Below are 22,385 nucleotides of genomic sequence, written 5' to 3' on the forward strand. Positions count from 1 at the left end.
ACAAACTCAAAGCCATTACACTGAATGGACACACAGAAGTTGGAAGCATTTCTCTTTGAAAACTGGCACAAGACAAAGATGCCTTCTCTCATCACTCCTATTCAACATAGCATTGGAAGTACTGGACAGAGCAATCAGGCAAGAGAAAGAGGAAGAAAGTCAGACTACTCTTGTTTGCAGGTAGCATGATTCTACACCTAGAAAACCCTATAGCCTCAGCAGAAATTTTTTTTTTTTAATTTTTATTTTATTTTTTTGAGACGGTGTCTTGCTCTGTCACCCAAGCTGGAGTGCAGTGGCACAATCTCGGCTCACTGAAACCTCCACCTCCTGGTTTCAAGCAATTCTCCAGCCTCAGCCTCCTGAGTAGCTGGGATTACAAGCCACACAACTACGCCCAGCTAATTTTTGTAATTTTAGTAGAGACGGGGTTTCATCATGTTGGCCAGGCTGACCTCGAACTCCTGACCTTGTGATCCGCCCACCTCGGCCTCCCAAAATTGCTGGGATTACAGGCATGAACCACCACGCCCGGCTCCAGAAAAGCTTTTAAACTGACAAACAACTTCAGCAAAGTTTTAGAATACAAAATAAATGCACAAAAATCAGTAACATCTCTGTACATCAACAATATTGAAGCCAAAAGCCAAATCAAAAACACAATCCTATTTGCCACAAAAAGAATCAAATATCCAGAAATACAGCTAACCAGGGAGGTGAAAGATCTCTATGACAAGAATTTTAAAACTGCTTCAAAAAGTAAGAGATGACACAAACAAATGGAAAACCCGTTTATGCTCATGAATAGAAAAGGTATCATTAAAATGGCCAAACTGCCCAAAGAAATGTACAGACTTAATTCTGTTTCTGCCAAACTACCAAAAACATTCTTAACGGGACTAAAAATAACTATTTTAAAATAAATGTGGAACTAAAAAAGAGCCTAAATACCCAAGGCATTCCTAAACAAAAAGAACAAAACTGGAAGCAGTACATTACCTGACTTCAAACTATACCACAGGGCTACAGTAACCAAAGCAGCATGGTACTGTTATAGAAACAAGCTCATAGACAAATGCAACAGAATAGAGAGCCCAGAAATAATGCCACACACCTACAACCATCTGATCTTCAACAAAGCTTACAAGAGAAATGTAAAAAAAAATTTCTATTTAATAAATTTGCTAAAATAACTAGCTAATACTACGTAGAAAACTGAAACTGGATGCTTTTCTTACACCATATACAAAAATCAACTCAAAGTGAATTAAAGTCTTAAAATGTAAAATTATTTTTAAAAAAACTTTGGAAGGTACCTAGGAAATCATTCTAGACATAAGAACCAGAAGATTTCATGATGGAAATACCAAAAGCAATTGCAGCAAAAGGAAAAATTGACAAATGGGACCTAATTAAACTACAGAGCTTCTGCACAGCAAAGAAAACTATGAACAGACTAACTAAACAAGACAACCAGCCAGGCGCGGTGGCTCATGCCTGTAATCCCAGCACTTTAGGAGGCCAAGGCAGGCAGATAACAAGGTCAGGAGTTCGAGACCAGCCGGGCCAATATGGTGAAACCCCATCTCTACTAAAAATACAAAAATTAGCTGGGCGTGGTGGCACACGCCTGTAATCCCAGCTACTCGGGAGGCTGAGGGAGGAGAATTGCTTGAACCTGGGAGATGGAGGGGGCAGTGAGCCGAGATTGTGCCACTGCACTCTAGCGGGGCAACAGAGTGAGACTCCATGTCAATTGAAAAAAAAAAAAATTATGTGGTAAACAATTAGTCATATGAAAACACTTCTAGGAGGTACCAAGTTTCATCTCATAAAATGTAGCATTAAACTCAGAAATCAAGATGATAGGATATAGAATACAGATAATCACCTCTACAAATTTACCCTGCAAAGAGAGTAACTGATGTTTTTATGAATCTGTGTAACTCACCACTTATATACCACGTTTTCTTATAAAAATGTATTAATTTTGTACAGCCAAATAAAATAGATTTTCCCTATTCTTTTCCTTGGTAGCATTCTAAAAGCTAAGCCTTGGAATTCTGTTGAAAATCACTCAGCCATAAAATAAAAGACACCTGAGAAGATTCCTAAACTCACTCTGGGAAAGAGAAAGGTAAATGATAATTTTTATTTTATTTTATTTTATTTATTTATTTTTTAAACAGAGATTCGCTCCTGTCGCCCAGGCTGAGTACAATGGCGTGATCTCAGCTCACTGCAACCTCGGCCTCCCAGGTTCAAGCGATTCTTCTGCCTCTGCCTCCCGAAGTAGCTGGGATTACAGGCGCCTGCCCCTGCACCCAGCTAATTTTTCTGTATTTTTAGTTGAGACGGGATTTCATCATGTTGGCCAGGCTGGTCTCAAACTCCTGACCTCAGGTGATTCACCCACCTCGGCCTCCCAAAGTGTTGGGATTACAGGCATGAGCCACTACACCCAGGCTGTGACACTGTAGCACACAGAGCCATGGTGGTTATCTTGGTTTATCCCTAGACAGTACTGAAACCCAGGATCAGAAAAAAACAACAAAAACAACAAAATGAAGTGTGGCTGAGGAAAAATCACCCACATTTTTCGAAAGGAAAAACTTGACCTAAAAACATTCCGAAAGTCTCTGGCTGGGTGTGGTGGCTCATGCCTATAATCTCAGCACTTTGGGAGGCCGAGGCGGGTGGATCACCTGAGGTCGGCAGTTTGAGAACAGCGTGACCAACATGGGGAAACCCTGTCTCTACTAAAAATACAAAATTAGCCAGGCGTGGTGGTGCATCCCTGTAGTCCTAGCTACTCGGGAGGCTGAGTCAGCAGAATCGCTTGAACCCAGGAGGCAGAGGTTGCAGTGAGCTGAGATGGCTCCACTGCAGTCAAGCCTAGACAACAAGAGCTAAACTCCATCTTAAGGGGGGGGGCGGGGGGGGAAGAGTCTTGTGCCTAGGGAAAACAAAAAGAAAAAAGAGGCCAGGCGTGGTGGCAGAGGCGGGTGGATCATCTGAGGTTAGGAGTTCGAGACCAGCCTGGTCAACATGGAAAAACCTCATCTCTAACAAAAATACAAAAATTAGCTGGGAATGGTGGTAGGTGCCGGTAGTTCCAGCTACTGGAGTGGCTGAAGCAAAAGAATCACTCGAATCAGGGAGGCAGAGGTTGCAGTGAGCAGAGATCACATCACTGCACTCCAGACTGGGCAGCAAAGCAACACTGTTTCAAAAAAAAAAAAAAAAAAAAGTAAAGAAAAAAAGAAAAGGAAAAGAGGCACAGAGATTTTTATTTTTTACAAACAGTGTAAGGGGATTATTTTTTGCTTTCTTTTCAATATGGAAAATATTTTCAAATAGAAAACAAAATTTAGGCCGGACTCGGTGGCTCACGCCTGTAATCCTTGCACTTTGGGAGGCCAAGGCGGGTGGATCACAAGGTCAGGAGTTCGAAACCAGCTTGGCCAACAAGGTGAAACCCTGTCTCAACTAAAAATACAAAAAAATTAACCAGGCACGGTGGCAGGTGCCTGTAATTCCAGCTACTTGGGAGGCTGAGGCAGGAGAATCGGTTGAACCCGGGAGGTTGCAATGAGCTGAGATTGCAACACTGCACTCCAGCCTGGGAAACAAACCGAGAGGAAGGATGGAAGGATGGAAGGAAGGAAGGAAGGAAAGAAAGAAAGAAGGAAAGAAGGAAGGAAAATTTATTTAAGTCCATCCAATGATTTTTCAAAAAATAATTAAAATATCTGTATCAAAAATGTACAGATATCTAAAATATCTTTATCTAAAACGTATCTCTGTATCTAAAATGTACACTAAAAAAAAAAAAAAAAAAAAGCCCGGCGCAGTGGCTATTTTTAAGTGCCGTAATCCTAGCACTTTGGGAGGCTGAGGCGGGTGGATCATCTGAGCTCAGGAGTTCAAGACCACCTGGCCAATATAGTGAAATCCCGTCTTTACTAAAAATATAAAAAAATTAGCTGGGTGTGGTGGCAGGCACCTGTAATCCCAGCTACTAAGGAGGCTGAGGCAAGAAAATCGCTTGAATCCGGGAGACGGAGGTTGCAGGGAGCCGAGATAGCACCATTGCACTCCAGCCTGGGCAGCAAAAGCGAAAGTCCATCTCAAAAAAAAAAAACAAAAAAAAGAAAAAATAGTTGATAACGTGAATTGCGGAGAAGAAGGTGGCATTTGGGAATGTCAGAAATAAAGGAAAATTTAGTTTAGTTTTTTTTTTTTTCAGAGGGAGTTTCACTCTGTGGCCCAGGCTGGAGTGTAGTGGCGCGATCTCGACTCACTGCAACCTCCGCGTCCCGAGATCAAGCAATTCTCCTGCCTCCCAAGTAGCTGGGATTACCACACCTCGCTAATTTTTTTTGTTTCTGTTTTTGGAGACGGAGTCTTTCTCTGTTGCCCAGGCTGGAGTGCAGTGGTGCAACCTTGGCTCACTGCAACTTCTATCTCCTAGGTTCAAGAGATTCTCCTGCCCCAGCCTCCCAGAGCAGCCACGACTACAGGCATGCACCACCATGCCCAGCTAATTTTTGTATTTTTAGTAGAGACGGGGTTTCACTATGTTGGCCAGGCTGGTCTCGAACTCCTCACCTAGTGATCCGCCCGTCTCGGCCTCTCAAAGTGCTGGGATTACAGGCGTGAGCCACCCTGCCTGGACTGAAAATTTAGCATTTTACTCAAATCCATTAGGCTGGAGGAATGGGGAGTACGGTGCAGACTTCAGACCCTGCTTGAAACATGAGAAAAATGCAGAGGAAAATCACTCTTCTGTGGAGTGTGAAAATAATTAAGTGGCAGGCAATTAGACTGACCTCACTCTAATGCCAGGGTTTCTACCTTATAAAAATCTAACTCAAATGTATATTTTGTAAATTACTACACCGAGGAAAAAAAAAATTCAGCCTTAAACAACTATAAACTGCCAATTAACCCGATTATATAACCAGGAAATTTCCACCTTAATCGTACAAATTAAAAAACTATGTAACTCTACCTAACAAAGTACTGAATTTGGTTTTCTTCATCATGCGCCTTCTAAAAGTCTTTCCTGGCGGGGCGCAGTGACTCACGCCTGTAATCCTAGCACCTCAGGAGGCCGAGGCAGGCGGACAGCCTGGGCAACACGGTGAAATCTGGTCTCTACTGAAATAGAAAAAATTAGCCAGGCGTGGTGGTGCGCGCCTGTAGTTCCAAGCTACTCAGGAGGCTGAAGCAGGAGAATCGCTTGAACCCGGTAGAGGGAGGCTGCAGTGACCCCAGATTGCACCACTGTACTCCAGCCTGGACAGAGAGAGACTCCGTCTCAAAAAAAAAAAAAAAAAAAAAAAAAATCCTTCATTCCCCATGGACCCCAAACTACAAACCTTACAGTCTTAAATTACTCTTTGATTAATATTTTTGTGGTGACTCTCATATTTTTTTTTTTGAGTCGGAGTCTCACTACGATGCCCAGGCTGGAGTGCAATGGCGCGATCTCGGCTCACTGCATCCTCCACCTCCTGGGTTCAAGCGATTCTCCTGCTCAGCCTCCCTAGTAGCTGCGATTACAGGCGCGCGCCACCACGCCCAGCTAATTTTTGTATTTTTAGTATAGACGGGGTTCATCATATTAGCCAGGCTGCTCTCGAACTCCTCACCTCGTCATCCACCCACCTCGACCTCCCAAAGTGCTGGGATTAAAGGCGTGACCCACCGCGCCCGGCCGACTCTCCTGTTTCTAATAGACCAAAAGAGGGACTAGAAATGCCACGGACCAAAGCTCTTCCCATTCATGAAACTGCATCACGAGTCAGGATTCTCTCCTGACGACCCTCCTGTGGCCCCTGCACAATTTGGGAGAGACGCCGCGCTGCGGCTGCAGAGGTGCCCACAGAGGGCTGCAAGCCGGGACACAGTCACTGCGCAGAGAAGAGACAGGACGCCCGGGGCCGCCTCCCAGAGCAGCCGCCATCTTATGGCTGAAGGGGATTGAGGCCGAGCTGGGCAAGAACTCCGGCACGCGCAGATTGTGGAGCTGACTGCGGGAAGGCCTGAGTCACGCCACAGCCCCTTCCCCCTCTCGGGATGTCAGACCGGCACTCTCACCATTTCTAGGCTTCCGGGGGGTCCTGGCGTCTTAGCTGTGGATCCCCCAATACCTGCAGGTCACAGAGCCACAGAGGCTGGACCTCTAGCAGCAGAGGACACAGAAGACTGAAGACGAGAAGCGGAGCTCCAACTGCAGCCAAAGGCCCCGCCACATCCCGGAAGCCACCCTGTCCTCTCCTGCCCCGTGCCTGATTGGATGGTTTCCAGCCCAGCGTCCCTGATTGGATAACTTCTAAGGTCCTGCCCCCGCAAACCCTGAATGAAAGATGTGATCAGACGCTGGGCTGAAAGAATAAAGAATGACAGCCTAGGCTGCCGCCTTTTCAGGCAGGGCTTCCTCCCTGAGCAGAGCAGGCCCAACCCAGAGGGTATTTGCCTTTAACCTTGTGTATAAGGTCATCTTCACTTATAAGTAATATACTATATGGCTACTAAAAAATGAAACTAATTGTTTTTGAATTTCAGCTTTTATGACCTTCCTGGCTTCTGGTCCTTTGAGTAGGAAGTATTACAAACATTGAATATTTTATTATTTATCCTCTGTGGGGTTTTTCTTATTCTTGAGAGGGGGTCTCTGTTACCCAGGCTGGAGTGCAGTGTCATGACTGCAGCTCACTGCAGCCTCAGCAGTCTAGGCTCGAGCAATTTACCTGTCTCAGCCTTCTGAGTAGCTGGGACCACTGGCATGTGGCCCCATGCTCAGCTAATTTGTTATCATATTTTTATTTGTAGAGATGAAGCCTCACTAGATAGCCCAGAATGGTCTCAAACTCTTGGGCTCGATGAATCCTACAAAGTCAGCCTCCCAAAGTACTGGGATTTTAGGCATGAACCATCACATTCAGACTGAGTTATTTTATCAAAAAAATTTTTTAAAGCATTGAGGTCCATTAATAGAATTCAAGGAAATGTTATGCACATTTTAAAAAGTAAATTAAAAAGCATATACAAAAAGAGAGAGAACATTTTTTTAAAAGCTAAATATAGGTAATGTTACCAGAAAAAGTTTAGATCTCCTGACTTTAAGTTGCAGTATGCTAATGGAATATTCTTAGTGGATAGTATTCCATTTTCATAAGAAATTCAAAACAAGATAATTTCCAGGTTTTAGAAACTGATGCAAAACATAAAAATATAGAAAATCTCTAATGTGTTCCCATGATATAGTATTACTTGAAATATAAACTGGGCAACTCAGCAAAAGACAATTTAATCTCAAGTTTCAAAATAGGTACAGAAGTTCTAATGGAATAATAAATGGAATCCAGGATTTTATTCATAAAAAGGCTAAAAAGTGACCATTCTCTGTGATTTTGAAAGTAGGAATTTGTGTAAACAGATGTGTATTTGCATCTACATTTGCCTACACTTACTTTTTTTTTTTTTTTTTTGAGATGGAGTCTTGCTCTGTCGACCAGGCTGGAGTGTAGTGGCACGATCTCGGCTCACTGCAACCTCCGCCTCCCAGGTTCAAGCGATTCTCCTGACTCAGCCTACCAAGTAGCTGGGGATACAGGTGCATGACCCCATGCCCAGCTAATTTTTTTTAATGATATATTCATTTATTCAGATTACTCAATAATTAAAAATTGTATTTTCTATGAATACCAGCTAATTTTTTGTATTTTTAGTAGAGACAGGGTTTCACCCTGTTAGCCAGGATGTCTCCTGACCTGGTGAACTGCTCACCTCAGCCTCCCAAAGTGCTGGGATTACAGGTGTGAGCCACCGTGCCCAGCAGCTTTTAAACCTTTTAGGAAAGCATGAGACATCAATCAATATGTATAAGATCTTCCTTCCCTACCTTTTTCCTCCTCCACCTCCTTCTTCCTCTCTCTCTTTCTTGGTTTGATCCAGTAATGCAGGATAACTTGAGGTGAGGGCTTCCAGGTCATAAGTAAATAAGAGATAAAAGTGTGGATTCTTGAGTCCTTGATAAGCATTCAACTGAATACAATTTAGTCTGGCTCAGTGAATCTGCATATCTAAATTAACAGCAGAGCAGAGGAAGCAATCAGATGTGCATTTGTCTCAGGTGAGGCTCAGAGAAATGACTCTGAGTTCTGTCTGTCTTTGGTTCTCAAGGAATTTCCTTGTTGGCTAATTGTAAAGAAAGTATGTAGCTTTTTTATCTTTGTAGCTATCTTATTTAGAAATAAAATGGGAGGCAGGTTTGCCTGACATAGTTCTCAACTTGACTTTTCTAGTGGCTTAGTAATTTTGGCATCAAGAGATTTATTTTCCTTTAACAGTGGAAACCTCTTTTATTATCAAGTGTAGAGGTTAATAAAAAAACTCATAAACACAAATATAATTATTGCTACATCTTTCAGAATAGCCCATTCTAAATTTTTTTTTTTTTGGAGATACGGTCTCGCTCTATTACCCAGGCTGGAGTGCAGTGGTGCAATCTCAGCTCACTGCAACCTCCACCTCCTGGGTTCAAGCAATTCCCCTGCCTCAGCCTCCCGAGTAGCTGGGATTACAGATGTACGCTACCACACCTGGCTAATTTTTGCATTTTTAGTAGAGACGGGGTTTCCCCATGTTGGCCAGGCTGGTCTCAAACTCCTGACCTCAGGTGATTCGCCCGCCTTGGCCTCCCAACGTGCTGGGATTACAGGAGTAAGCCACCGCACCCAGGGTAGAATAGCCCATCCTAATTTAATTCTCATTTACTCTAGACTTTTTTCATAATTTTATAGTGGATCTTAATGTTGGAGGCATTCAAACCAGAGCAACTCAATCTTGAATAGCAGCTGTGTGAAATATGCTGAAACCTACTTGGCTGCCTCCCCAGGTTAGGCATTCTTAGTCACAGGATGAGATAGGAGGTCAGCACAAGATAAACAAGATACACTGCACTTAGAAATTTGTCGTAATCTTCTCTGTTAGCAGGGTGCAGGCAGAAACACAGAATCACATATTTAGATCATGGATGCAGAGATATGTCACAAAGCTCCTGTGGTTAGGGTCAAGAAAGGAGCTTCCCATCCCCTAGATGTTGGTCTCAGCAATATATCACAATACCCAAATTATGTGAGACCCAGGCAAAAAGGAGAGTCACATCACCTAGGTGCTGGGTCCAGTGATATTTCACAATTATCCTTTGCAGCAGGTTCTAGTCAAAAAAGGAGAGTCACAACATTTAAGTGATGAAGAAAAAAGAATATGTCATAATACCTTTCTGAACAGAGCCCATTCAGGAGACTCATAATACCTAGGTGTTGGACCCAGCCATATATATCACAATACAAAATGTATGCAGAGATCAGGCAAAAAAAAAAACAAAAAAAACAAAACAAAACAGAGATCACATAACCTAAGAGCTGGGCCCAGCTACATATCACAAGCACCCCAGTGGACAAAGCCAAAGCATGAGAGAAGAGTCACATCACAAAAGTGCTTGACTAAGCGATATGTTACAATCCAAACTGTGAACACATCCCAGGAATAAGAGGAGTCACATCATCTAAGTAATGGGCCCAGAGATATGTCAAAGTAACTCCTGTGGAGAGGAACCAGGCAGAAGAATCACATAGCCTGTGTGCTAATCGCAACAATAAGTCACTCTCTTTTATGGGAGCATGGCCATAGCAGGAAAGAAGGGTCAAATTATTTGGTTTCTGGGCTCAAATATATGTCACAGTCTCTCCTATAGGGAAAAGCCAAGTAAGAAAGTCACATTATATGGATGATGGGTTCACAAATATGTCACTATGCCCACTATGGGCAGGGTTCAGGCAGGAGGCTCACATTACCTTAGTTCTGGGCCAAACAATATGTCACAATGCCTGATGAGGAAAGTGCTGAGGAAAAACGTAACTTCATTTTTGGTGTTTAGCCCAGCAGTATGTCAAAATCTACATTGTGAGCTGAATGTAGGTAGAAGAAGAAGCATCACAACAGCTAGGTGCTGGCCCAGTGATAGGTAACAATTCTTTCTGTAAGCAGCAACCTGGTAGAAAGAGAGTCACATTACTTGGGTGATGGATGCAGATAGATCATAATGCTTCCTGCAAGCAGGATCCAGCAAGGAAAGTTACATCACCTGGATGTTGCACATAGCAATGTCACAATGGCCCATGAAGATAGGGCACAGGCAGAAGAGTCACATAACCAGGGTGTGGGGTCCAGTGATATGTCACAATGCCCCCCTGTGGGCAGTGCTGAGGCAAAAGTACAGAGTCACACCACCTAGGTGTTGGATTCAGCAATGTGTCACAATCCGATCTGTGCACTAGGCACCAGGCAGGAGAGTCAAATCACTCAGGTGCTGGGCAAAGGTGTATGTTACAATCACAGTCACAAAAAAATGTAGGAATGAACAATCCCACACATCCCATTTCTTAGTATTAGAGTCAACACATGTTGTATGTTGAGTCCAAGTACACAAGTCACAATCTCAACGGTGGACTGGATACATCCATGAGAGCCTCCATCTTTGCTGTGGACTGTGTCCCCTTAGTGGAGTCACAGCCTCACAGGTATGCTGAATCTTGGTTTGAGAGTCACCAGCCCACGTGTGAACCGAATCCACATTTGAGAGTCAATTTTCCAACCACCTCCAGGTGTGAGATTCAGAACTTCAACAGTGAGCTGTGTTCATGTGGAAAGTTGTCAATTTTCACTGTTGGCTGGGTTTGCATACGAGTGTCACAATGTCACCTGGGTGCCAGGCCCTGTTATAGAACTCTCTATACTACCTGAGGGCTTTATACAATATCCATGATAGTCACAATTTGCTCTGAGACTTTTTTTTTCTAATACAAACTCATAATCATACCTGTGGACCTAGGCTCATGCATTAGAGTCAACATCTCTCCAATTGGCTGGGTCTAGAGAAAAGAGTTCTCACCTGCCTATGAGCTAGGTTTAGAAATGAGTCACCATCTTAACTGTTGTCACATGATTACATATGACAGTCACAATTTTTACTGTGGACTCCATTCACGTGTGAAATTCGTGTGAGGGTGACAATGCTAACATTTGGTAGGTTGTGCATTTGAGAAACAGTCTCACCTGTGTGCTTGGCCCTATGATAACACTCTCTGTACCGTCCAAAGACTTTATACAAAATGTGAAAGAATGGTAATCCAGGACTTTACCTGTTTCTCTAAGTCTAGCTACCAGCACCAGTATCTCTGCTATGGACTGGTTTGTGGTATGAGTATCATCATCGCAACTGTGAACTGGGCTAAAGTGTATGTCACAATCTAACCTGTGAGTAGAAAGTAAATGGGAGAGTAACATCACCTGCATGCTGAGTCGGAAATATGTCACAATTTTTCAGGACAAGGACCAGGCAGGAGAGTCATATTACCTGGTTGCCTGTCCAGGGTTATGTTACAATTCCTTCTCGAAAGCAAGGCACAGACAACAAAGTCACGTTACTTGGTACTGGACCCAGCTATGTCACAATTCTCTCTGCAGGCAAGGCCTGGGCACAAGAAACACAGCACCTGGTTGCTGAACCCAGAGATGCAACACAATCTTTCTGTGGGCATGGTGCAGATGGAAGAGGAGAGTCACACCTCCAAAGTAATGGATGCACAGATATGTCACAAGGTGTTTCCCACAGACAGGGCCCAGGCAAGAGCTCTTTACCCATTTGGTTTGAGCCACCGATGTGTCATAATACCCACAATACAAGGCGCCCAGGTTAAAGAGAGTGATATCACCTAGATACAGAGGTCCAGTGATATGTCACAATCCTCCCCTTTTACAGGGTTCAGATAGAAGTTACATCACTTAGGTGATAAACAAATGACATGTCATAATTCCTCTATTAGCAGGTGAAGAGAGTCCCATCACCTAGGTGTTGGACTAGCCATATTTTAATATATACAATACACAATTCACCAACACCTAGGTGAAACAAATTGTGTATATTGAAATATGGCAGGGTCCAACAACTAGGTGATGTGACTCTCCTGCATGGGCCCTGCTAATAGCAGAATTATGACATTATCTTTCTGTTTATCACCTAAGTGACGTGACTCTCCTTTTCTACCTGAAACCTGTAGTAGGAGAGGAGAGTCACATCACCAAGGTGCTAGGCCCAGTGAAAAATCACAATCCCTGGCCAGGCATGGTGGCTCACACCTGTAATCTCAGCACTTTGGGAGGCAGAGGCTGGTGGTTCACCAGGTCAAGAGAACGAGAGCATCCTGGACAACGTGGTGAAATCCTGTCTCTAATAAAAATACAAAAATTAGCTAGGTATGGTGGTGCACGCCTGTAGCCCCAGCTACTTGGGAGGCTGAGGCAGAAGAATCGCTTGAACCCAGGAGGCAGAGGTTGCAGTGAGCTGAGATCGTGCCACTGCACTCCAGCCTGGCAACAAAGTGAGACTCCGTCTCAAAAAAAAAAAAAACAATAAAATAAATCACAATCCCGCCTTGGGCAGAAACCAAGCAGTAGACGAGGGTCACATCACCTTGTTACTAGGTCAAAAAATATGGCACAATATTTTCTGAAAAAAAGGGGACCGTGCAGCACAGTCACCTCATCTAAGAGAGGGCTCCAGAGATACGTCAAAATGCCCTATGTGGGTAAGGCTCATAAAGAAGAGTCACATAACCTAGGAATTGAGACTAGTTATATGGCACAATCACCCCAGTGGGCAGGACTGAGGCATGGAACAAAATTCACATTACGTAGATCCTGAGAAAAGTGATATGTCAAAATCTCTACTGTGGACAAGTTTCAGAGACAAAAGGAGAGTCATATAATCTAGTTTATGGGCCCAGGCAAATGTCATAATGTCCTCTCTGGACAGGGACCAGGCAGAAAAATCACATAACCTGTGGTCAGGGCCTAGTGATACGTCACCCCCTCTTCTGTGGTCAGGGCCCAGGCAGGAGAGAAGAGTGAGATCATGTAGGTGCTTGGCACAGATATGTTACAACGTCTCCTAGGGAAAAGCCCATGTAAAGGTGAAGAGTAACATTAAATAGATGGGTCCAGAAATATGGCAAAATGTCCCCTGAAGCCAGGGTCTAGGTAGGAGATTCATATCATCTGGGTGTTAGATCCAGTAATATGTTACAATAGCCCATTTGGGCAGGGCACAGAAAGGAGAAACACATTACCTGGGTGCAGGGACCAGTGATATGTCACAATGCCCTCTGCGACAGCACCAAGGCAAGAGTATAGGGTCACATGATCTACATGCTGGGTCCAGCGATATGTCACAATCCCATCTGTGTACTGGGCCCAGGCAGGAGAGTCAAATCGCTCACATTCTGAGCAGAGGTATGTGTCACAATCACACCTGCAGAAAGACCCAGAAATCAGATAAAACAGTTCTTCACACGTCTTCATTCTAGGTATGAGTCAATACCATTTGGATATTGGGTCTAAGTACACAAGTCACCATCTCAATGTAGATGAATCCATGCATAACGGCCTCAATCTCTTCTGCAGACTGTGTCTCTCAGTAAAATCATAGCCTTGGCCAGGCGTGGTGCCTCACACCTGTAACCCCAGCACTTTGGGAGGCCAAGGCAGGTGGATCACCTGAGGTCAGGAGTAGAGACCAGCCTGGCCAACATGGCAAAATCTCATCTCTACTCAAAATACAAAAATTAGCTGGATATGGTGGCGGGCGCCTGTAATCCCAGCTACTAGGGAGGCTGAGGCAGGAGAATCACTCGAACCTGGGAGGTGGAGTGAGCCAAGATCACACCATTGCACTCCGGCCTGGGCAACAAGAGCGAAACTCGGTCTTAAAAATTAAAAAAAAAAAAAAAACAGCCTCACAGGTGTGCTGAATCTTGACCTGAGAGTCACCAATCCATCTGTGGACCAGATTCACCTATAAGAGTCAATTTTGCAATTTTCCACTGCCTCCAGGTGTGACATTCAGAGCTTCAGAAGTAGGTTATGTTTATGTTAAGGGATGACAATATTTACTGTTGGCTGGTTGCGCATGTGAGTATAACAATGTCACCTGTGTGCTGGGCCATGTAAGGGCACTCAGTGTATTACCCGAGGGCTTTATACAATATACAGGAGAGTCAAATCCACTCTGAGATCTTTGTGATTGTATAAACCCATGATCGTACCTGTGGCCCTAGGCCCAGACTGGGGCAGGTGGATCATGAGGTCAGTAGTTCGAGACCAGCCTGACCAACATGGTAAAACCTTATCTCTACTAAAAATACAAAAAAGCCGGGCGTATCCCAGCTGCTCAGAAGGCTGAGGCAGGAGAATCACTTGAACCTGGGAGGTGGAGGTTGCAGTAAGGTGAGCTCGTGCCACTGTACTCCAGCCTGGGTGATAAGGGAGACTCTGTCTCAAAAAAAAAAAAAAAAAAAAAGATACACAAAACACAATCTCATCTGTGTTTTTGGCTTGTGATGACACTCTCTGTGCCACCTGAGAGCTTTTTATAATATCTGAGAGAGTGGTAATTCTCCATGACCTTTGCAAAAAAAAAGGAAACTTAGAATCATGTTTGTTTTCTCAAGCCTAGCTAGGCAAGGTGTATCTCTTTTATTGCCTGGTTCAAGGTATGAGAATCATCATAGTAATTTGTAAGCTCAGGCAAAATATATGTGACAAGGGCCGGGAAGGTGGCTTACACCTGTAATCCCAGCACTTTGGGAGACCGAGGCAGGTGGACCATGAGGTCAGGAGATCGAGACCATCCTGGCTAACACGGTGAAACCCCGTCTCTACTAAAAATACAAAAAACTAGCTGGGCATGGTGGCAGACACCTGTAGTCCCAGCTACTTGGGAGGCTGAGGCAGGAGAATGGCATGAACCCGGCAGGTGGAGCTTGCAGTGAGCCGAGATTGCTCCACTGCACTCCAGCCTGGGCGACAGAGCAAGATTCCGTCTCAAAAAAAAAAAAAAATACAATGTTACAATTACACCTATGGGTAAAGAGTGAGCAGGAGAGTCACATCACCTGGGGCTGGTCTAGAGATATGTCACAATCTTTTTTGAGTGCAAGGACGAGACAGGAGAGTCACATCACCTAGGTGCTTGGGCAGGGATGCCTTAACATCTCTTCTTGTAAGATGGGCATGGGCAGCAAGTTACACCACCTGGGTGCAGGGCCCAACAATATGTTACAGTGCTCTCTATGAGCAACACCCTGAGAGGTGAGACACATTATCTGGTTGCTGATCCCAGTGGTATGTTACAATGTTTTTGGGGGGCATGGTGCATGTAGGTGAGAAAAGTCACATATTATAATTGATGGATGTCAAAATATGTCACAAGGCCCCCTGTGGGCAGGCCCAGGCAGGGACCTCCCATCCCCTAATGTCAGACCCAGTAATATGTAACAATACCCAAAATATGCAAGGTCCAGGCAAAAGATGAGAGTTACATCATCTAGGTGCTGGGTCCAGTGATACATCACAATCCTCTTTTGGCAGGGTGCAGGCTGAAGAAGAGTCACATCACCTAGGTGATGAATGAAAAGATATGTCATAATACTCTCGTGACCAGGGCTTATGTAGGAGATTCCTTGGTGATAGACCCAGCTACATGTCACAATATGTATGCAGGGGCCAGGCGCAGTGGCTCACGCCTGTAATCTTAGCACTTTGGGAGGCCGAGGCGGGCAGATCACCTAAGGTCGGGAGTTTGTGACCAGCCTGCCCAACATGGAGAAACCCTGTCTCTACTAAAAATACAAAATTAGCCAGGTGTGGTGGTGCATGCCTGTGATCCCAGCTACTCAGGAGGCTGAGGCAGGAGAGTCGCTTGAACCTGGGAGGCAGAGGTTGTCATGAGCCGAGATTATGCCATTGCACTCCAGCCTGGGCAACAAGAGCGAAACTCCGTCTCAAAAAAAAAAAAAAAAGGATGCAGGGCCCAGACAAGAGAAGAGTCCCATCATGTAGGTGCTGGGCCCAGTGATACATCTAAATCTTTTTTTGTTCAGAGTCCAAGCAGTAGAGAAGAAGTCACATTACCTAAATGCTGCATCCAGCAACATGTCACAATACCCGGATAAGGAGAGCCCAGGCAGAAAAGTCACATCACCTAGGTGAGAGGCCCAGGGATATTTCCTAGTGCTACTTGTTTGCAGGGCTCAGGAAGAAGACAAGAGTCAGATAACGTAGGAGCTGGTAGCACAATCACTACAGTGGGCAGGGCCTAGCTATGAGAGGAGAGTCACATCGCATGGGTGCTGGGCCAAGCGATATCTCACATTTCTTACTGTGGACAGATTCAGAAATAAAAAGGAGACCTATTATTTAGGTGATTGGCCCAGAGTTATGTCACAATGACCACCTGAACAGGGACCAAGCATAAGAATCACATCACCTGTGTGCTGGGCCAAACAATAAGTCACTCTCTTTTCTGTTAGCACAACCCAGGCTCAAAGATATATTACAATCTGAGCTATGGACAAAGCCCAGATAAAAGAGGAGAGTCACATAAAATAGTTGATGGGCTTAGATATGTGTTAAAATGTTTTCTGTAAGCATGGTCCAGGCAGGAAACTCACATCGCTTGGGTGTAAAACCCAGCAACATGTCATAATGTCTTATGTGAGCAGGGCCAAGAAAAAAATAGAGTAACATCACTTTGGTGCTGGGTTCACCAATATTTCACAATCTTCCCTGGAGCAAAAACTAAGAAAAAAAAATCAAATCAGCTATGTGCTGCCAAATGTCACAAAACTTCCTGTAAGCAGAAACCAGGTAAGACAAGAGAGTCAAATCGCCTGTGTGACTGGTGCAAAGACATTTCAAAATGCCACCCATAGGCAGGGTCCAGGCATAAAAGTTATATCACCCGGCTGTTGGACCCAGCAATATGTCACAGTGGCCCAAGTGGCCAAATCGTAGGCAGAAGACTACATGTCAGTGCAGGGCCTAGCAATATTTCACAATGTCTGCTGCAGGCAAAACCTAAAACCAGGGGAAAATCCCATCAGGTAGGTGCTGGGCGTAGCAATACGCTACAATGTTCCTGTAAGCAGGGATCAGACAGAAGAAGACTGTCACATCACCTGGATGCTGGGCCCAGAGATATGTCAACCATCATTTCTGTAATAAAGACCCATGCAGAAAAAACACAGCATCTGGTTGCTGGCCACAGCAATGTGCCTCAATTTTCCCTGTAGGCAGGGTGCAGGCAGAAGAGGAGAGTCACATCTCCTAGTTGATGAATGCAGGGACATGTCACAATGCTCCCTGTAGGAAGGGCCCAGGTAGGAGACTTCCGACCTTTAGGTGTTCAGCTGAGCATTATGTCACGATATACAAATATGAAGGGCCTAAGAAAAATAAGAGTCACATCACCTTGATGTTAGGCCTCTGTGAGCAGAGACCAGGCAGGAGAAGAAAGTAACATTACTGGTCAGGCGCGATGGCTCACACCTATAATCCCAACACTTTGGGAGGCTGAGGAGGGTGGATCACTTGAGGTCAGGAGTTCGAGACCAGCCTGGCCAACATGCTGAAACCCCATCTCTACTAAAAATACAAAAATTAGCTGGGTGTGGTGGCACATGCCTGTAGCCCCAGCTACTCAGGAGGCCAACGCAGAAGAATCACTTGAACCTGGGAGGCGGAGGTTGCAGTGAGCCAAGATCACACCATTGCACTCCAGCCTGTGCAACAGAGTGAGACTCCGTCTCCGAAAAAAAAAAGAAGAAAGTAACATCACCATGGTGACGGGCATCATTGAGTTACATCACAAAGCTCCATGTAGGCAGGGTCCAGAGAAAAGGTGTTACATCCCCTGGGTATTGGACCCAACAATATGTAAAAATTTCTTTTTTATTTTTATTTTTATTTTTTTGAGACAGAGTCTCGCTCTGTCGCCCAGGCTGGAGTGTAGTGGCGCATCTTGGCTCTGCAACCTCCATGTCCCGCAATTCTCCTGTCTCAGCCTCCCGAGTCACTGGGACTACAGGCACACGCCACCATGCCCGGCTAATTTTTGTATTTTTAGTAGAGACGTTTCACCATATTGATCAGACTGGTCTTGAACTCCTGACCTCAGGTGATGCACCCGCCTCAGCCTTCCAAACTGATGGCATTACAGGCGTGAGGCCACTGTGCCCGGCCTTATATGTAACAATTTGTTGTTGTTGTTGTTGTTGTTTTTTGAGACTGAGTCTTGCTCTGTTGCCCAGGCTGGAGTGCAGTGGTGTCATGTCGGCTCACTGCAACCACTGCCTCCCAGATTCAAGTGATTCTCTTGCCTCAGCCTCCCAAGTAGCTGGGATTACAGGCATGCACCACCACACGCGGCTAATTTTTGTATTATTTTAGTAGAGATGGGGTTTCACCATGTTGGCCAGGCTGGTCTTGAACTCCTGACCTCAACTGATCCGTTTATCTCAGCCTCCCAGAATGCTGGGATTACAGGCATGAGCCACCATGCCCGGCCATATGTGACAATTTCTAATGTGACATATTGTGCCATAATATGGCACAACATGTAGGGCACAGGTGAGAGAGTCACATAACATGGGTGCAGGATTCAGTACTATTTTACAATACCCAAAATTTGTGAGGTCCCATAAAAAGAGGAGAGTCATATCACCTAGGTGCTGGGACCAGTGATATACTACAATTTTACCTTTGGGCTGGGACCAGACAGGAAACTGAAATCACTCAGGTGCTGGCCAATGTCACAACCACACCTGCAGAAAGGTCCAGTGATCAATTAATCCTGTACAGGTCCCAGTTCTAGGTATGAGAGTCACCACGTTCTCTATGTTGGGTCTAAGTACGCTAGTGACAATTTCACCAATGAATTGAACCTGTGCATAAGAGCCTCCATCTCTCTTGTGAGCTGTGTTCGCTCTGGCCCTCAGCCCAGGTATGAGAGTCAACATGTCCTCAGGAAGGTAGACTTCTCATTGGTTCAGATTGAAAAATTCTCACCTATGAACTAGATTTAGAAATGAGTCATTATTCAAACTCCTACGGAATGTTCACATGTAACAGCCACAATTTTAACTGTGGACTGTGTCTGTGCATGAGATTCAGGACCTCACCAGTGGGCTCCATCACTGTGTGAGGGTGACAATTCTAACGGTTGGTGGGGTGGGCAAAGAAGAAACACAATCTCACCTGCTTGCTGAACTCTATAATGACACTCTCTGTACCACGAGAGATTTATATAGTATTCAAAACAGTGGTAATTTGGCTGGGCACGGTGGCTGGCGCCTGTAACCCCAGCACTTTGGGAGGCCGAGGCGGGTGGATAACCTGAGGTCGGGAGTTCTAGACTAGCCTGACCAACACTGAGAAACCCCGTCTCTACTCAAAATACAAAATTAGCCAGGCGTAGTGGCACATGCCTGTAATCCCAGCTACTCAGGAGACTGAGGCAGGAGAATCGCTTGAACCCAGGAGGCGGAGGTTGCAGTGAGCCAAGATCTCGCCATTGTACTCCAGCCTGGACAACAAGGGCAAAACCCTGCCTCAAAAAAAAAAAAAAAAAAAAAAAAAAAAGTGGTAATTCTCAGCTGGGCATGGTAGCTCATGCCTGTAATCCCAACACCTGGGGAGGCCGAGGTGGGTGGATCACCTAAGGTCAGGAGTTCAAGAGCAGCCTGGCCAACATGGCAAAATCCTATCTCTACTAAAAATATAAAAATTGCCCAGGAGGCGGAGGTTGCAGTGAGCTGAGATTGCACCACTACACTCCAGCCTGGGCAACATAAACAAAACTCCATCTCAAAAAAAAAAAAAGTAATTCTCTATGACATTTGTACAAGAAAGAGACCCAGGATAATACTCATAACCCTAAGCCTAGCTATAAGAGGCAGCATCTCTCTTACTGGCTGGTTGAAGGCAGAAGAGTCATAATTGCACCTGCGAACTGGGCCAAGCTATATTTCACAATCCCATCTGTGAATAGGGAGAGAGGAGTCGCATCACGTGCGTTTTGGGTCAGGAATATGTCACAGTCTTTTCTGAGGGCAGAGACCAGACAGGAGTATCACATCACCTGAATATTTAGCCAGGAATATGTAACAAACTTCCTCTGAAAGCAGGACACAGGCAGCAGAGTCACATCACCTGGGTGCTGAGCCCAGCAATGGATAACAATGCTCTCTGTGATCCAGGCCCAGGCAGGAGAGACACATTACCTGAGTCTAGTGATAAGTCAAAATTTTTCCTGTAGGCAGAGTGCAGGCAAAAATGGAGAGTCACTCTCCTAGGTGATTGATGCAGAGATATGTCACAAGGCCCTCTGTAGAAAGGGCCTGGGCAGGGCCAGACACGGTGACTCACACCTGTAATCCCAGCATTTTGGGAGGCCGAGGCAGGTGGATCACGAGGTCAGGAGTTCAGACCAGTCTGGCCAACATGGTGAAACCCTATCTCCACTAAAAATACAAAAATTAGCCGGGCGTGGTGGCAGGCACCTGTAATCCCAGCACTTCGGGAGACTGAGGCAGGAGAATCATTTGAACCTGGGAGGCGGAAGTTGCAGTGAGCCGAGATTGCACCACTGCACTCCAGCCTGGGAGACAAGGCGATTCTCTGTCTCAAACAAACAAAAAAAGAAAAAGAAAGGGCCTGGGCGGGAGCCTCTTATTGTATAGGTGTTAGACCTAGTAACATGTCCTAATGTCCAAAATATTCAGGGACTAAGGAAAAAAGGAGAGTCACATAACCTGAGAGCAGGGCTTAGCAATATGTAACAATGCACCTTGTGGACAGTGCCAAGGCAAGAAAAAAGACTCCCATCACCTCAGTGAAAGGCCCAGCTATGTGTCACAATGCCATCTGTGGGCATCACCAAAGCTAGAAAAAAGTCACATCTTCAAGGTGCAAAGTCAAGCGATATGTCACAATCTCCATCTGTGGGCTGGGCCAAGGCAGGAGAGTCAAATCACTAAGGTGCTTAGTAGATGCATGCAATCTTACCTGCAGGAAAGTCCAGGAATGAGATTAGAAATTCCACACATGTCCAGATTCCAGGTATGAGGGTCAACACCTCCTGTATGTTGGGTCTAAGTACGTGAGTCACAATCTCAATGGTTGACGGTATTGCAAGAGAGCCACAATTTTGTCTGCGGACTGTGATTTTCAGTGCAGTCACAGCCTCACATGTGTACTGAATCTTGGTCTGAGAGTAACCAACCCACCTGTGGACCAGGCCCGCATATGAAAGTCAATCATCCAACTTTTGACAGCCTCCGAGTGTGAGATTCAGAAATGTTCCTAAGAGGCCGGGCGCGGTGGCTCACGCCTGTAATCCCAGGACTTTTGGGAGGCTGAGGCGGGCGTATGACCTGAGGTCTGGAGTTCGAGATCAGCCTGGCCAACATGGTGAAACCCCATCTCTAGTAAAAATAAATAAATAAATAAATAAAAATTAGCCGGGCCTGGTGGTGCGCACCTGTAATCCCAGCTAATCGGAAGGCTGAGGCAGGAGAATCGCTTGGACCTGGAGGCGAGGTTGCAGTGAGCCGAGATCGCGCCACTACATTCCAGCCTGGGCGACAGAGCAAGATTCCCTCTCAAAAAAAAAAAAAAAAAAAAAAAAAAAAAAAAAATTAACAACAGAAACTGAAGACCCCAGGGCCGCAGCCCCTCCTGCGCACACACCGAGTCGGGATTCTGCCCCGATCATCCGCCGGGCATCCCTGGACAATCTGGGAAATACTCGGGGCTGCTGGTGCAGAGCTGACCAGAGAGCTCCAGACAGGGTACCGCGCAGGAATGGGGCGGGACGCGGGAGTCTCGGCTGCGGGCCCAGCCGCCATCCTGCGGCCAGAGGGGCCTGGGGCGGAGCTGCGCCAGCGACCAGGACTCAGGAGCGGACTGTGAGGAGGCCGGTCCCGCCACTTTCACAGCCTGCTCTCCCCTCTCGGGATGCCTAACCCCGCACACTCACCATTTCCCAGCTTCCAGGATGTCCGGGCATCTTAGCTGTGCGTCTCCCAGGACTTGCAGATCACAGGGTAACGGAGGCTGCGACAAAGTCACCGGGGATTCCCGAGTTGGAGGACGCGGAAAAGCAGAGGCGGGTCCCAAGCTCTAGCGGGAGCTGGAGACAAAGGCCCCGCCAAAAGCCGGAAGCCACGGCCCCCTCTCCAACTGCGCGTCTGATTGGGTGGTTCCCACGCCAGCGCCACTGATTGGATAAAGCTCCAGGACCCACCCTCCCCAGCGTTTGCGCATTTTATGGACAGGGAAACAGGCTCACGTAGGCGGGGCACATGCCCAGGGAATTACAGCTAATCAAGTGAGCTGAGCCTTGAAATGCACTTGCTTTTTTCCTTCCCTGGGTCAGCTTGTATAGTGCATCTTAGTAGCTACTGAAGGGGAAG

General features: G+C 45.7%; 1 protein-coding gene and 1 long non-coding RNA gene across 10 annotated transcripts in view; one reads left to right on the forward strand and one right to left on the reverse strand.

Annotated features, from left to right (window-relative positions):
- The window catches only part of LOC107969853 (uncharacterized), a 37,086-nt gene extending 30,668 nt beyond the window's left edge, over positions 1-6,418 (forward strand). Inside the window, exons 2-3 of the long non-coding RNA XR_008540869.2 lie at positions 2,038-2,137; positions 5,610-6,418. This is a non-coding gene — a long non-coding RNA (uncharacterized LOC107969853). The remainder of the gene's footprint in view (positions 1-2,037; positions 2,138-5,609) is intronic.
- ZNF43 (zinc finger protein 43) overlaps positions 1-22,122 on the reverse strand; it is a 48,326-nt gene extending 26,204 nt beyond the window's left edge. The window contains exons 1-5 of one of the 9 annotated variants that reach the window (XM_063801442.1): positions 21,950-22,122; positions 15,415-15,529; positions 13,203-13,384; positions 9,870-10,066; positions 7,913-8,093 (exon numbers count right to left, since the gene is read on the reverse strand). Coding sequence is in view for 4 of the 9 variants with exons in the window: in XM_009435151.5 (XP_009433426.2) it covers positions 21,950-21,979 (30 nt within the window). In the remaining 5 variants the exon portion in view is untranslated. Of the gene's footprint in view, positions 1-6,105; positions 6,273-7,912; positions 8,094-9,869; positions 10,067-13,202; positions 13,385-15,414; positions 15,530-20,976; positions 21,198-21,949 lie in introns of those variants that run through there. The other 8 variants (XM_063801441.1, XM_009435151.5, XM_009435156.5 and 5 more) reach the window with 8 other exon arrangements.
- Between the last annotated feature and the right edge of the window lie 263 nt (positions 22,123-22,385).

The sequence above is a fragment of the Pan troglodytes genome, chromosome 20 (genome assembly GCF_028858775.2).
Source record: "Pan troglodytes isolate AG18354 chromosome 20, NHGRI_mPanTro3-v2.0_pri, whole genome shotgun sequence".
NCBI lineage: Eukaryota > Metazoa > Chordata > Mammalia > Primates > Hominidae > Pan > Pan troglodytes.